The 14,685-nt window shown below is 45.0% G+C and overlaps 1 protein-coding gene across 6 annotated transcripts in view; it reads right to left on the bottom strand.

Moving 5' to 3' along the window:
- Positions 1-12,227: 12,227 nt before the first annotated feature.
- Positions 12,228-14,685, bottom strand: part of DENND2A (DENN domain containing 2A) — a 420,914-nt gene continuing 418,456 nt past the window's right edge. For all 6 annotated transcript variants that reach the window (XM_069628810.1, XM_069628811.1, XM_069628812.1 and 3 more), the window contains one exon: positions 12,228-13,445. In XM_069628810.1, the coding sequence (XP_069484911.1) occupies positions 13,414-13,445 (32 nt within the window). In that variant the 3' untranslated portion in view covers positions 12,228-13,413. The remainder of the gene's footprint in view (positions 13,446-14,685) is intronic.

The following is a 14,685-nucleotide window of genomic DNA, read 5'->3' as shown; positions in this document are numbered from 1 at the left end:
GTAACAAATCAAACCACAACTGCGAATACTAAAGAAGGTGATTTTTTGGTGTGGGACGGATCTAAACTTGTATGGGGATATAACACTAAACCGCCCAATGCAGCTACCTCGCGAACTGAAAGAATGCAGGATAAAATACAGGATAGCACAACTTCCCTGCCAGATGTCTCCGATTACAATGCCCACAGTTTAAACGATCGTAACCCTTCTGTTATATCATGGCTGTACAACACCCCCACCAGCGTGTCCACACATGTAACCACCCCCACAACAAAGAACACACTACCTGATAGAATAAAGAAAGAGAATGAAGAGATGGCAGTGAGATACACAGCATTATATGATGAATGGGAAAAGGGGGGCAGAGGGAAGAAAGGGGGGTCTAGACTGTTCCTCGCCCGTGAAGCCGGGAGATATCTTAAGAATAATAGGAGGAAAAGGGAGGTGGGGAGGAGAAAATACGACGAGTATTAAAGTTTGGGACTGGACAAGATGGAAGACCCACGACACCCCCACCAGACAAATAAATGGTATGCAGACATGAGTGCAACTGCAAAACAAACAACAAATGAGAGTTGCTATGTCTGCTCCCTCATTCCCCATGCTTCAGGTACACCCAAAGTATTGCTACCAAAAGAGTTGCCTATTGTGGATCCCCAATGCCTCCTTCATCTCACGTTGTGCAGAATTAAGAACACCTTCCAGGCACATGAGGTAACTTTTAAAATGCTGCAAAACGAGAAGACCTGTTACCCCGAAAGCGGAAGGAGTGATATGTTTGGAAGAACCATTTTTTATAATAAAAAGGGACATTATTCTCGGAAAATAAGTGGAAAGATGAAGAAATAATGTGCAAAGCGGAGGCGCTGCGAGGTGTGGCACCAGAGAAACTGCAGTGGATAGAAAAAACATGTACACCATTATGGAAAGAACACATCTCAAAATTGACCTGGGTGACTGCCATTGAAAAGCCATTCAAACTACAGAAAGAAATAGGCTATGAACTGTGTTTCAAGGGAGATGGGAAAACTATCATGGGGTTAAACAAAAACTGCAACAAGACCCTCACAATCCCGGACATGAGAAAAGGGACAGCGGCCCTCATGGACACTTATTGGGTATGTGGCAACCAGGCATACCTGCACCTCCCACAATCATGGAGCGGCATCTGCTCATTGACCACCCTACATTCTGCGCTAATGGTGATACCAGAGAGCCACATTGGTGGGAGCAAGAAAATGCGAGAGATTCCTCAGAAGAATGAGGCCCAACCAACTGCAGAATCACAATTATATGTCCTGTCTTCCGGCAATAAGGGGGAGATGCTGTCTCGGAGCAGACGATCGTCGAACTACATATCAAAAGCATCCTCAGAACTACTGGCACAGATCCCAGACAGATATCGATTATTCAGCTCTGCAGAGACTTTCTTCGCCTCACTCATCCCCAGCATCCAGGCACGGGCAAATGCAAAATGGCTCCAAATCACATGCTGGGTGCTGATCCAGCTGGCAAATGACACTGAAGAAGGATTTAACATAATAAAAGTGGAGCTGAGAGCACTGCGGCTAATGACCATGCAAAATAGGTATGTTTTAGACCTATTAACAGCGATGGACGGAGGTGTTTGTCGAAAAATTGGAAGTGCCTGCTGCACTTTCGTACCTTCTGAAGATGCAGATAATGGTACCTTATCCCACGTGATCGAAGCCGTACATAACCTGGGAGAGAGGATGAAAACGGAAGGTGGGGCCGAAGCAAGCACATGGTTCGACAACCTCTTCTCCTGGGTCCCATCATGGCTGGGAATGACTGTCAAATTGCTGATGCCCACGGTGGTGTTACTCTTTTTATTTTTTGTATGTGCCAGGTGGGTCTTCGATGTTGTGCAAACGCAGTACCAAATGGTGCAATGATGATGGTGACAATGGGTAACACTCGCGGTGCAATACAAAATATGCAGGAGGTGGAAGTGCAAACAGGAGAAAGAAACACACCAAAATTCCAGATGGTGCCCATATACCACAGTGGGGATGTAGTAGACAGACTATGGCACACCACAATTAAAGAGCCCCATGAACTTGAGTGGTATAAGGAGGTGTGGGTGGAACTGGAAGGGGACGGGGATTGTATATATATGACCTGCACACCAGACGAGTATGCTAGAAGGGGGAAAGCCTGCGAGGGGTATGTAGGGCATGGAGGCCCATAAAAGGCACCCCTGCATGGGATGAGGCAGTAGCAGAAGAAGAGGAACGCAAGAGGTTGAGGCAGTTACAGTATTCGTTACTTAAGTAACGAAAGGGGGGAAATGTATGGATGGATAGGTCCAAGAGACCCCCCATCCCCTGCATACACCCCCCCTCCTTGTGGGGTCCATGGCTCGTCGGGGGTCCCCCCTGCCACCGGGGCCCAGGTGGCGGGTGGACCACTGGCTGACACATCGACCAAAAGGGTATATTAAGCTAGGCCCTTGGAAACCATTTTGTGAAACCAGAATGACATGAGCCCCTGTGCGCCGCAGCATGGCCCCCACCCTTGGAGAGTTCTCACTTGTCCCTGCGGCCGCAGCTCCCTGGCAGATCCACCGAGAGCCCGTTCCCACGAACAGACGGACATGAGCTAGTGCTAGAAACTAACATTCACCTTCCGCAGTGTATTACTGTCCTCAGTATGACCCGGCCAGCAGGGCCGGGGGTGGAAAAGAACTGTAAAATGGTCTTCCGACAAAAGTAGAGACCCCAGTAGAGACCCCAAATACTAATATGCAAACTGCCTGTGATGAAACTCTTCTCTCCATGACCTTTTTGATGAAATATGTAAACTCCATGAAGATGGCAGAATGTGTGTTCATGTGGCATTCTGGTTGAAATACCCATATCCCCGTAGCTATGCGCAAATGGTAGAAGTGTCCCGGGTTTTATGTTATATGCTTTTCCCAGAAGAATGTACTCCAAGGCCCTATGCCATAACTGAACTAATGCTGCTAGAGTGCAACGGAAAACAAGTGCAACCGCATTGGGAGCTCAAGTAAATTGTGTAAGAAAACGCATAGAATGTATTCAAATGTTCAAGCTCACCATGTGTCACTGCCATCAGTCTCATTGGCCAGTTGTTCCTGCGTGCTCCACCAACCTTAATACTACCTCGCTTATCGTGCATGCATAGAGTGTAACAAAATGTTGTGGTTGTTAAATGCTTAACATATAGTTAACAATAGCAACATTGGTATAGGTAACACATTTGAAATGGGCATGTAAAGGCACTAACGATGTAGACATGTAAGCTTTGAAGAAAAAGCTCAATGAGTATTGTACAGTATATGAATTATTATGTCTTTTTGTATAACCTGCAAACACACGAGGAAAATACCATTGTGGGCATATCCAAGGCCCAGTGAAGCCTGCCAGATGAAAGACAGAGGCCCGGGCTGCTCTGCCTCACCTCCCCCAATTCGGCTGGAGCCGCTTCAAGCATTCACGTTCCCCCGCAGCTCCCATGGCCGCAACCAGCCACCTGAATTATTTACAACCCAGCAGTAAACCCCGGCCATAAACGCAGGCCAAAAGGTGCCCTTTCTTAGGCTCCACGACCCACCAGCTCACCCCAGGTTAATGGCCCCTGTAAAATTAGAACACCCAATACTATAGCAACACTGTAGGAACCCATTCATAATGACTTCTAACGAGACCCGAAAACTTGGACAGCTCACCCCTTGCCCTGAGCCCCAACCTTGTGACCTATGATAACCGGCCAACAGGATGATGGTTACCATGTATTGATGTATCACCAAAGGACCCCGCTCTAGGTGCATTCCTCCTGTGTTGCATTAACCTGTAGAATAACCTATTGTAGGATTTACAGGGAAAGATAATATTGCGGTATTAAATGAATGGGGTGTGCGTGGCCCTTAGGGCAGAAAGCCAAGGAAGACGTTCATCACTGATACTGGCCACGCCTGGCACCGCAGCACCGCCCGGATGAGCCCAGCTGACCTGCCCGCCCCACGTTGGCACCCCGTGACGTCCACCAACCATGGCGTAACACATCACAGCTGCACCTATAGTTAGTCGTCACCACCCAATCCCCACAAACATGTGCCCCCTATAGTGTGTAGGTTCTTATGACGCATTTTGTAAATATATACGCCTGTCTTTGCTAGTGTCGGACAGAGCGCTCGGAGTTTGCAGAGTCCTTTGCATGCCCTATTTTTTATAAACTACCATTAAGCTCACCCGCACTTTGTCTTAGCCTTATTCCCATCTTGGGAGAGTCCATTATTGCCTCTCATTGTGGGGAGGATCGTGCTATCAGGGGACGCTCACCTTCACAGGTCATATCATTTGGGCCATGCTTATGACTTTGATTCGTGTTTTCTTAATTCTTTAGTTCAGTCACATCTATTTATTAAATTAAAAGTTATTGAAAAAAGAAAATTACATTATTTTCTTTTGAATGCATGTTTTTATAAATCCCAGGAGGATAGCTCAGTGGTAATGAATTTGACCAGGACCGCGCTTAGAAACCTTGGGGTATTTAAGCGCATAATAAATATGCAACTAAGACAACAACACATTCTGTAACAGCGCCTCGATGCCCCCGGACTGTGTGAGCGCTTAAAAAAAATGCAAATAAATAAATATAAATGAATTTTTCTATGTATAAATGCTGCTTCATAAATGTGAATGCAGGCTTGTCTTGACTGTTTTTACCATAAATGACAGGTCCAGGTTTTATGCCAGGGGCACTCTAGTAGTATGTTTAAGTGGTACCATTGGAGCCTGAATCTTTGTTCCACTTTTGCTAGACAACCAACAAGTTGTGTAACTCCAGCAGTAAAGTTCTACTTGGACCCCCATCTCAGGCTAATAGAAATGCATGAATAACCTCTCCATAGTCCTCAACTCCAAGAAGACATTTAAGAGGGACTTCATGTGTTAGCTTTGGGAAGAAGGGCCTCACAGGTTGGGGAACCACCAGCCTCCTATGGTCACCACCTGTGGACGGACTATGGTTTCACTGTACAGGAAACCACCTTCCCAACAGATTCTATATTCCCAACAGATTCACCCTCCAACTGGGAACAGGCCTGTCTCCCATGGCCTTCAAGAGATGGACACTCTCTCTGACCATTACTAAACTGTGCACTTCATGGTGCTTGCAAGGATTGAGTATTCCAGGCAACCAGTTTTCGTCGTCAGGTTGAAGGGTTTGGTCAGCTACCTCGACCTCAGTGGTAGGTAGAGTAGAAGAGGAACTCTTCATCTGCTTTTTTCAGATTCTTCCTATCCCTTGCCTTGGGTTTCCCCTTTGGCTTAGGCTTCCCTTTAGGCTTGGATGAGGCAGCTTTCATGTTCTGAGACCTAGTACGTTGTAGCTCTGCTGTGTCCCCCACAAGACCAAAGTTTGTGAGATCATTCTCCAGCAGAACCTTACCTGGAATCTGCCTCTGTACACTTACAGGTATCATGACACTCCTCCATTTACTCCTAGAGTGACAGGCACTGGGAAGTTAAGAAGCAGGCCATCAGCCAACTTGATGGGCATCCGGGGAGCTCTTTACTAGAGAATCCACCACAGTTCGACTGGCCTAGTATCCCTGATGGCCCGAGGTGTCCACACCATCTGCCAGTACACTATCCGTAAAATAATGTTCAATAGTCAAGGATGGAAGCATACGCTTCAGCAACTCTAGGCTTCCACGATCAAAGGTATACTAGAACTACTTCTGATCTAATGACTCTGGGCAAGGAGTCAGAACAAAAGGATGCTCCTGTGAGTATTTTTCCATCATAAGGCAATTCCAGATTCACAGACGGGACCCCAACCTATCACCCTTACATTTGTGGTCCCCCTTCTGTCACTTTCTCCACAGGTTACACAAGATCCTTAGAATCTTTGTGTGTAAGGAGGCCTACTGTACCCACTTTCATGCTTGGGATTGTGAGTTTCTCTACCCGTTACATACTCTCCAGGTGGCTTACTCCCCTTAATGTTTTTGTGGCCTTATGGGATGCAGGTTTCAGTACAGCCACCCTCTTTCTCGGTTTGCCGCCCCCTCCCCCCTTATCCTTACTAAAAGCATGTTTGTCCTTTTGGGACCCTATTGGACACCCACAGAAAGATCAGCAGCTATGGCCAGTTTATTTACATCTAACTCCTTTAAATATGCCAAGTGCTATTTCAGCTCACAGGTACAATAGGCAAAATGTGTTAAAGCAGAACGATTAACCATGCCATCAAAAGTGGTTACTTTATGACCTTCAACTCAACCACTCATGTTTTTCCAAAGAGTCATCCACACAAGTCACCCAGTATCATTTCCTTTCTTTTGGTGGTTCTACACCTATTTAAGTAACGGTCAGGATTTTTCCCAAACTTTAGGAATAGAGCCTGCTCCAATTTATCAAAGTCTTTTCTCTCAGGCATTGGACAGCTCCATAATAGCACTGTAGCCATTCCTGAAATGTCTGCTGAGCAACCATGCAATTTTATCAGACTCATTCACACCTTTTTCTTCACAAGCATACTCAAATAAAGTCAACCGATCAATAATGTAATTCTTATCATAGACATTCAACAGATCCTTAAGAAATCGTGGATGAGAGGAGGACCCAGGATTATTCCCAGACCCTTCAGAGGAAACTGTAGACCCTTGAAGTCTAGCGAACTCCAACTGGAATGTTCTATCATTCCCAGCCCTATCAAATTCCATCTTGGACATTTTATAATTTATTTCTTTTCCTCTGATCCTCAACTCCTCTTTCTTAATCAAATACAGCCTCAGCTTCAGATATGGTAATAGACGTCAGAGAAGTACTCTTCTCCTCCCTTCTGGTTTCCAGAACAGGACCATTGGTACAGATGGACCGTGCCCCAGCATCTTCTACACCACTAGCATCAGGTCAAGATGTGTTTCTAGCTTCCTAGTGATCTATTAGTTTCTACACAAGATTAGCTTTTACACCAGAGGTAGGCAAGTCCCTTCTCCACACAACTTCAAATAATCAGGTTTGTGCAAAGCAAGAGTATTACTAGTGTATGTTTCCATAATAGGATATGTTAGATAACTTTTTACTGGCCCAACACTTTTAAACGCTATAGTTCTGAGCAAACAGAACTAAGATATCACTTGGTTGAATCTACACTGAGTGCCAAATACCTTAACCCACTGCTGCAAAACAATTTAAGATGGATTTCTAAAATCAGCCTCTAGGGAGGATTTTAGGAGTCCATCCAATGTATTGTATACAGGGAAGACGCTGAGAGGTTTGCCAAAATCCAGTCAAGGCTTAATATCAGGAAAAATGTGAGAGCGGTATAGGGCTTCAAAGAGTCCACACAGAACAATAATTCAAGTTAGTCAGCAAGTATCAACAATACAATTATTAGGCCTTTTCTGAAATCACCAGCCATACAATTGTAATCAAAAGCCATATATATCATTTATATCCAACTACCCTTAGAATTAAGATTGCATATTTATTAGATACCAGTAGTCAACTGGTGAGTAATTAAATGCAGAGAAAGCAGTTGGATTAGATAGACTAATCACAAACCTAGTTCCCTCTGTATTATGAAGTCCAGCCCTAAAATGTAATGTAGCCTTGTGCCCAAAAAGTCACAAGTTCCAACTCTGGTTTCTTTAGGGAAGTTATGTCAGAACCGATACAGTTGGTGGTGGTGGTGGTAATTGAAAAGTTCTTTAAAGTGAGATAAGTACTTAATTTGTTAGTTAAGTAGCCCAACTCTATTCTGTTCCCAAGGTAAGTCCTATTGCAGGATCCTTAGCCCTGGTTCGACAACCAAAGGCCAGTCCAGAGGGAGTTTACCAACAAGCTTTCCACACCAAATGTTACTCTATGCTTACCCTTTGGGAATTATATTACCTTACGTTCATCTGCCTCAGATTCTACCAGGTGACACTGCAGGTCTTCTGAAATTCTCTGAGGCTCCAATCTTCTCTCCTTGGTTCATGGGGGGCAGCGTCTAGGGCTTGCGGGTGCAGAGGATGCTTTTCGTATCACGACCTGGTTGCAGTTCTCACTAGATGGTTCCAGGCAAATTCTTGGAAAAGACCCCAAAGAAAAAATGCAGACCGCAGCTGTGCAGACCCTTGAGGACACCTAACAGGATTGCAGAAGGATGGTTCAAGCGGAGGTCACCACGGTCAGGTGGTGACAGGGGATCTTTCAGCTATGTTATGTTAAATGATTTTATAAAGCGTGTGCATTCGCAGAGGCATAGCATATTGGCACTAAGAGATACAGCAAGACCTAGAACAGGTGGGTTTTCAAAGAGCGACGGAACGCAAGATGGTCCCCTGTGGCTCAGAGGAAACACGAAACAAAGAAGAAGCCCCAGCTCTGTTTCGCTTGCCAGAAGGTTGAAAGTGCAAGAACAGGTGATTTATGGAATAAGCTGAAGATTTTGAGAGTCCCAAGGCTTTGCTCTGAACGGAGCCAGCTGAATTGTGGTAGTCCAAAAGGGACCACATGTGGTCCTAGGACACCTCCGAAGGCTGCCGAGACATGGATCCGTGGACATGGGTCGAGACTGGTAGTTCCTACTGGTCCAATGGTCGAACCAGCCAATCACTGGAGTCGATGCTGGTCAGCTGCAGAAGTCTTCAGGTCGTCAGTGTATTGCTCGCCCTCGCAGAATTCTTGGTTACATTGATCTCCCCAAAAGCTGCAAAAGCGCTCCTCTTCTTCAAGAATGAGGCTTGAAGCTAGCCCAATCCCACCAATTGTAAGGATCTGTAACATTCAAACATCACAGGGATGTCCAATCCTTGGCAACCACTGGCCATAACATACATCGAGCAACAGACTTTGGGACACCCTAGGATGTGGACCCGGACCAGACAGTCCCAGCCCCCTCCTCTGAGAGAGACACACACACACACCCCACAACCCACCCCCCATTTGCCAGTGAAAGCAGTAGCTTTCATCTGGAAAGGGGTTACCATATATGGCATTTCCTGACCTTTGAAGGCAGGAAGAAGGCCAAGGACAAGCGAAAATCTCTTGGCACAGCCATCTTAGGGTGCTAGCCACCTTCGGTAGACATTCGCAGTAAAGGCAACAGAACAAGTAAAATATCACAACAGCAGTTAAAATAAATCAATCACACAGCTGCCACTAGCTGTCTTTGGCACATTGTCAAAGTAACCAAAAAGCCTTTAGGGAAAAGGTTATATGGATACAAAGTATCCTAACTGCACTTCACTGTAAGGTGATATGTGCAATTGTAAAAATACAATAATTCCAAAAAGAGAGAACGCCTCCAGTACTGACAGTCTTAGCGACTAGTCAGTTTCCCCTTAAGAATGAACAAAACAGGAAAGGGAAGTAAAGCAGAATCTTTAATGACTTCAGAAAATCGGGACATGGTTAAAAAAAAAAAAAATTGCAAAAAGACTGGGAGTCCCACAGAAATCTATGGAGGGAAAGGTGTAAGCTTTCCTAACAAGCGGTGTACAGCTCTAATGCTGATAACTTGAAAATGTGTGTTCTAGCAGGCAAATCTGGTACTACTCTTTACAGGGAGACCACTTTTCCAGGGTTCTCTATTGTTATCTGCAATTAAACACTATGCGAAATCCACTTCATCATCCGTGGCAAACTTGGACAGAATTCCAATCTTGAACAACTCAAAAGTGCCTTTCATCTGAATAATAAACTTGAAAAAGTAATCCTCTCCCAGTCTGAAAGCTGGGAAGGGTATGGCAGTAGGTACTTTACAAATGGAAGATAACATAAGTACCTTTACCAAACCTAGTAATAACACTGACTTAATAGTTTTGCAGTTTCATTTTGGTTATAGAGTTACAGCACGAGTCCAGCAACACCATTCTTTACAATAAGAAATAAGGGCTATGTGTGGGTCACCTGGCCCATTGTGGAATGGAAACACACGATACTCCACATGGTGACACTATTTAAGCAAAGACACCGGGTTCAACGGCCATATCTGGTCGTAATAGCCAACATTATGCCCAGGCATAAATTAGGTCCTTGGGCTATAACCACCAGGTACGGCCCTTAGAAGCCAGCATTATTGCTATTACCACCCCAGGGCAAACCCCCAGAATGCTAAAGGTTGCCGTAAAAAAAGATCCCATGGACCACAGTAAATGAAGGACCTTTGGATTCATAGGGGACAATAAATATGGCACCACATGGAGTCCATCTTCCATTTCCATAGCGGTGAAGGAGGAGGAAGCAGGAGGTCGTGAGGCAGGTGGATGCAGGAAGGAGTTGCTTAGTAAGAAGTGGGTGGAAAAGCAGAGCACGTGACGAGCGGGAGCCAGGGAAACGTGGCCAGGATACGGGGCAGGATGAGATGATATATGGAGGGCTGAGAGGGAAGGTAGCAGGCACGAACATGGGTTTATGTAAGGGAATCAAGAAAGCGTTCGGGTGTTCCTAATTGGTTGGCGCCTTGTCCATGGGTCAAGTTCATTATAAAAAAAACAGCTTGACCCTAAGCTAAGACTTCTTAAATTGTTGAACTGCGTAGTTCGCATGTGGGCTTGGAACAGAGATCATTGTTACAGATCAGTTGCATGTTTATGTCGCAGCATCAGGCTATTCGGGTCCCATGCTGAGACGGAAGCAGTCTTCAATAAATCCCTCAGTGCCCCCATTCATCACATCTGTGCATCGGGTCATGAAGCGGATGGAAGACAGTTCTTTTGTTTTTAAGATCATTGTGAAGACAACCACTAGGTGGCAGGATTATGCACATCATGCAAATCTATAAAATATGCATGCCAAAGATAGATCATTTGACCCAAGTGGTGCCAATGCGACTCACTTGCCACAGGCAAAAGTGCACTTTATAGGCATCTACTCACAGAACCAACAATAGAATGGTGGCAGACTTTGATGCAAACTTACAATAGCTCAGTGACTGGTAATGTGCTTGCCTAGAGCGCCAAGAGGCATAGTACAGGCTATGAAATGATCGCACTCACTTATTCACGCAATTGACCCCTCACTGTCCTAGGTCACACCTTCCACGCTTCCGATTCACACTCTTCTGCTATGCAGCGGGGAAGGGATCATTTGGTCTCTTGTTGCCGTCTCACAAATCATCTGCTCAATTGACGCCATTGTTATCCAGAAATTCTCAGACCAAACCTTCCCAACTTAATTCGGAGGATTCACTAAAAATAAGCCAACCCTTGCTAAACCTGAGGCTTGTGGCTCACTGCTACAGTCCATCATTCCGAGACACAGGCCACTCGAGGCACTCCCCCACACACCGCAAAAGCGTAACCTCAAAACACTCAGAAATCCATCTGGAGGCCATGCACAGCAAACACCTAACCTTGCCCAACCATTTCGTAACTGGAGGCAGAGTAGAACAACCGTCTCTGGCGTAGAAGTTTCCAAACCTCAAGCGCATACTTGAGCACATCTCTGGTCCCCTCACACAACTAGACTAATTCTAGTACCACTCAAGCACAGTACTAGAAACTGCCTTCCTGAAAAATGAGCTTGCGTTAGAGGTTGCGGTTTCTACTCATCCCTCAATAGTTATTTGCTTGATCAAAGACCACTGACCACACACTGCAACCACAATCACACCCCCTCTCCCCTGCAACACATTTGTACTTCTCAAGTTGTGCATCTCTTAGTTTCTATCCTACTCCTGCTTCTCCTTCCCTCCCCGTTGGTTTCCATTATGCCCCCACACAGACCAGTCAGGTTTACTCCTGGCGGGAGCACAATACACCACTATCCAGACAAGCGTTGGCACTAACATTGAAAAGAGTCATAACATAAAAAGACATCCACTTACGATGCAACCTCATAACACAATGGAACTCCTCAGGAATATTATGTCGATTGATATCTCCTTCAAATGTAATGCTTACACGACTTGTGACCTCTCGGGATTAGGAGGATGCGGGCTAGAAAGTACCCTCCAACGGAACCGAGAAATCCTGATGAAGAGGAGTCCATTATCAAAAGAGTGTTCCTCATAGGATCCAACAGCTTTGCATCATGGGATACCGCCAAGCCGTCTCAATGGCAGGATTACCACCAATCTAACACACCTGGCTTGCAGGAACTCCCCTCCAAATTCTAATATGATGAATTACTTCCTTGAACTCACCTCAGTGCTGGAACGCATCGGAATGCTTCTTGAATCCATAGGCACAGAAAACCATTTCACCTTTCCAAGATCCACTTGCATCCTTGTACAGACATCAATAGTTTGGGAATATTTTATTTCAGGTCACATCACTACACTGTACAAATCTGCAAACAAGCACTCCTCAGAATCCTGATACACTCCGCCTTTGATTAGGGAAATCTTACATCACCTTTCCCCCACTGCAGACATAGCATTTGGCATGGGCATATCAAAACCTGAAAGCAGCATATTGAAGACCCAGCCCATCTCATTCAGCACCACAAGGCCTTCATCTTGGACCCAGGCTGATCCTTCTGAAAGTCTCAAGCTAACCCAAGATGGTGCCTTCTGTACCACCCTTGCCATTGTCCCAAGATTTCATTGGTTCACACTCAGTGGGGAGTCTGTTGTAGTATTTTGGTCCCTTTTTGCGTCCCTCTGTGCGTCACGCCACCCCACCTAGTTGTGACCAAGACACTGATATGCTACAATAAATGGACAAGCTTGTGTCGTATCAGCTCTGAGAGCTTTGCCCTGGGATGAGGAAAAACTGTACACGTCAAAGTCATTTAGTGATGCGCTCCATTTCCATTCTTCAGGTCAAATGTCAATGTTTCACATTTCTCAGAGACATTCCCTGGCGGCTTGACAGAGTGTTACGCATGACATCAACAATGTCCCCCCCGCCTCCCCCCCCGCCCCTCCCACCCTTTCAAATAGTAAATAAATGGTCTCTATACACAGTGGAGTGTTCCCTTCTTCTAGTCTTTCCAACCCATTTCACGAAAATGGGGGTAGTCCAGAGATCAGTGACCACTTTTGTTGCGTGGCAATATTTATGAGAACAAATCCGACTAGATGCCATAAATAGAAAAGTTTTTAATATATAAAAAATGAATCCATTTTCAAATCGTCTGAGGCAGATGCTGAGTTTATCCAATCTCTCTTGTCCAGTGCAAATAATCACAGGTTAGGAATAATTAAAAGCTTAAGGAGAGATATCTTCATTTCTTGAACAGACGGACTGAGGAAAATCTCATCTGCTCAAAGCCGCCGGACTGCAGGTTTCTCCCAGATCTGGCCCGGCTGCTTCAAGAACAAATCCCCAGAGGATTCTGGGGACTTTAAGGCACCAGTGGTCACTTCACGAGAGCTCGGCCCACCTTAGAGTTTACAACAGCAAAGGAACCACGCTTGTTACCATCATTCAGCCACTGGTACACCATGTATTTCACGATTTCACGCTCTGGCAGGGCCACTTGCTTATTTCTTGTGCAATAATCTTATCCTGTTACCTAAAGAAACAAATCAAGAAAAATGTCAATGATTTACATTGGGCATTGTCGATCACACAGCTGAGAGCAGAAAGAACATGGCTTTAGATATTGAATGGTATTACAATATTTTTTGCAGCCCGGATGGCAATGATCGACAAAAGATATTTTTTCACTGTACTGGCTGCAAAAATATCTTCAGTGCATGCATAGGCAAAGAATTGTTTAGCGTACTCCGATATTATCATACTACATAGGACATGCACTGCATATTTGTTTTTAAAACCTTGTGGCTGGCACATTGGGAGAACATGCGCTCTCTTTCTGTTTAGCTGGCTGCAAAGGTTTCTGCCATACCAACCCTTGGATCATTGCTTTGATAAGAATGAAAAAATCCAAAGGCTCAAGGGCTGATCACTATCGTGGTATTGCACCCCCAAAAAGCTCTTTTGCAATTATTCCAGTTTTAAATCTTAGGGATGTTCTATGATAATCGTGAATGAAGAAACAAACAGAAAATAGAACGTTCCTCATGGAAACGGCAACACAAATACGATCACTGATCTTGGCATGCACAGCAATTTACTATAATCGCTACAAATCTAAAAATGTATGTATTTATTTATTTCATTTATTGACAGCGCCCATACCCCGAGGTATCACGGCGCTGGTACAGACTAGAAATAACAGGCAGAAAGTTAATGGGACAGTTTGGTTGTATGCAGGCAAAGGTAACAAGGAGCCTCAGACAGCACAAGCTTGCAGTCTGTCATATTTTTTGAACAGCCAAGTTTTTTGTCTTTTTCAAGTATGATGGTGCCCCTTGGATTCAAAGGGGAAGGGCATTCCACAACAACGTGCTGTAGTGAAACGTACCCTTTTCAAAGTCTGTAAGGAACTGTCCCATCCTGCAGCCGAGGATGAGGTGGCCAGGAAATTGAACAACTGGGCACCAGAGTAGCTAAAGGGCCAGGCACCATTGAAATTCATGGGTAAGGGTCATTCAAGGGCCATGACAGAGGCTGAGAAACATAGAAATCAAAGGGTCATGTAAAGAGTGATTTAAATTCAAGCGTCAGGTATTGTGGGAATTCAAGGGATGCAAATCATTAAGGGTCATTAATGTTGTGGAATAAAGGGTTATATATCAAAAAAAGCTTACATTCCACATGATTAAGATTGTAGGGTTGTACACAACAGTCATTTGAGGCCTGCTGTTGATTTGAGGTTTGCAAATAACTAGAGTAGTGTGCACATTTAC

Source organism: Ambystoma mexicanum, chromosome 12, assembly GCF_040938575.1.
Source record: "Ambystoma mexicanum isolate Mex_15411 chromosome 12, UKY_AmexF1_1, whole genome shotgun sequence".
Taxonomy (NCBI): Eukaryota; Metazoa; Chordata; class Amphibia; order Caudata; family Ambystomatidae; genus Ambystoma; species Ambystoma mexicanum.
Note: the sequence above shows the minus strand (reverse complement) of the source record. Positions and strands in the feature narration are given on the sequence as shown.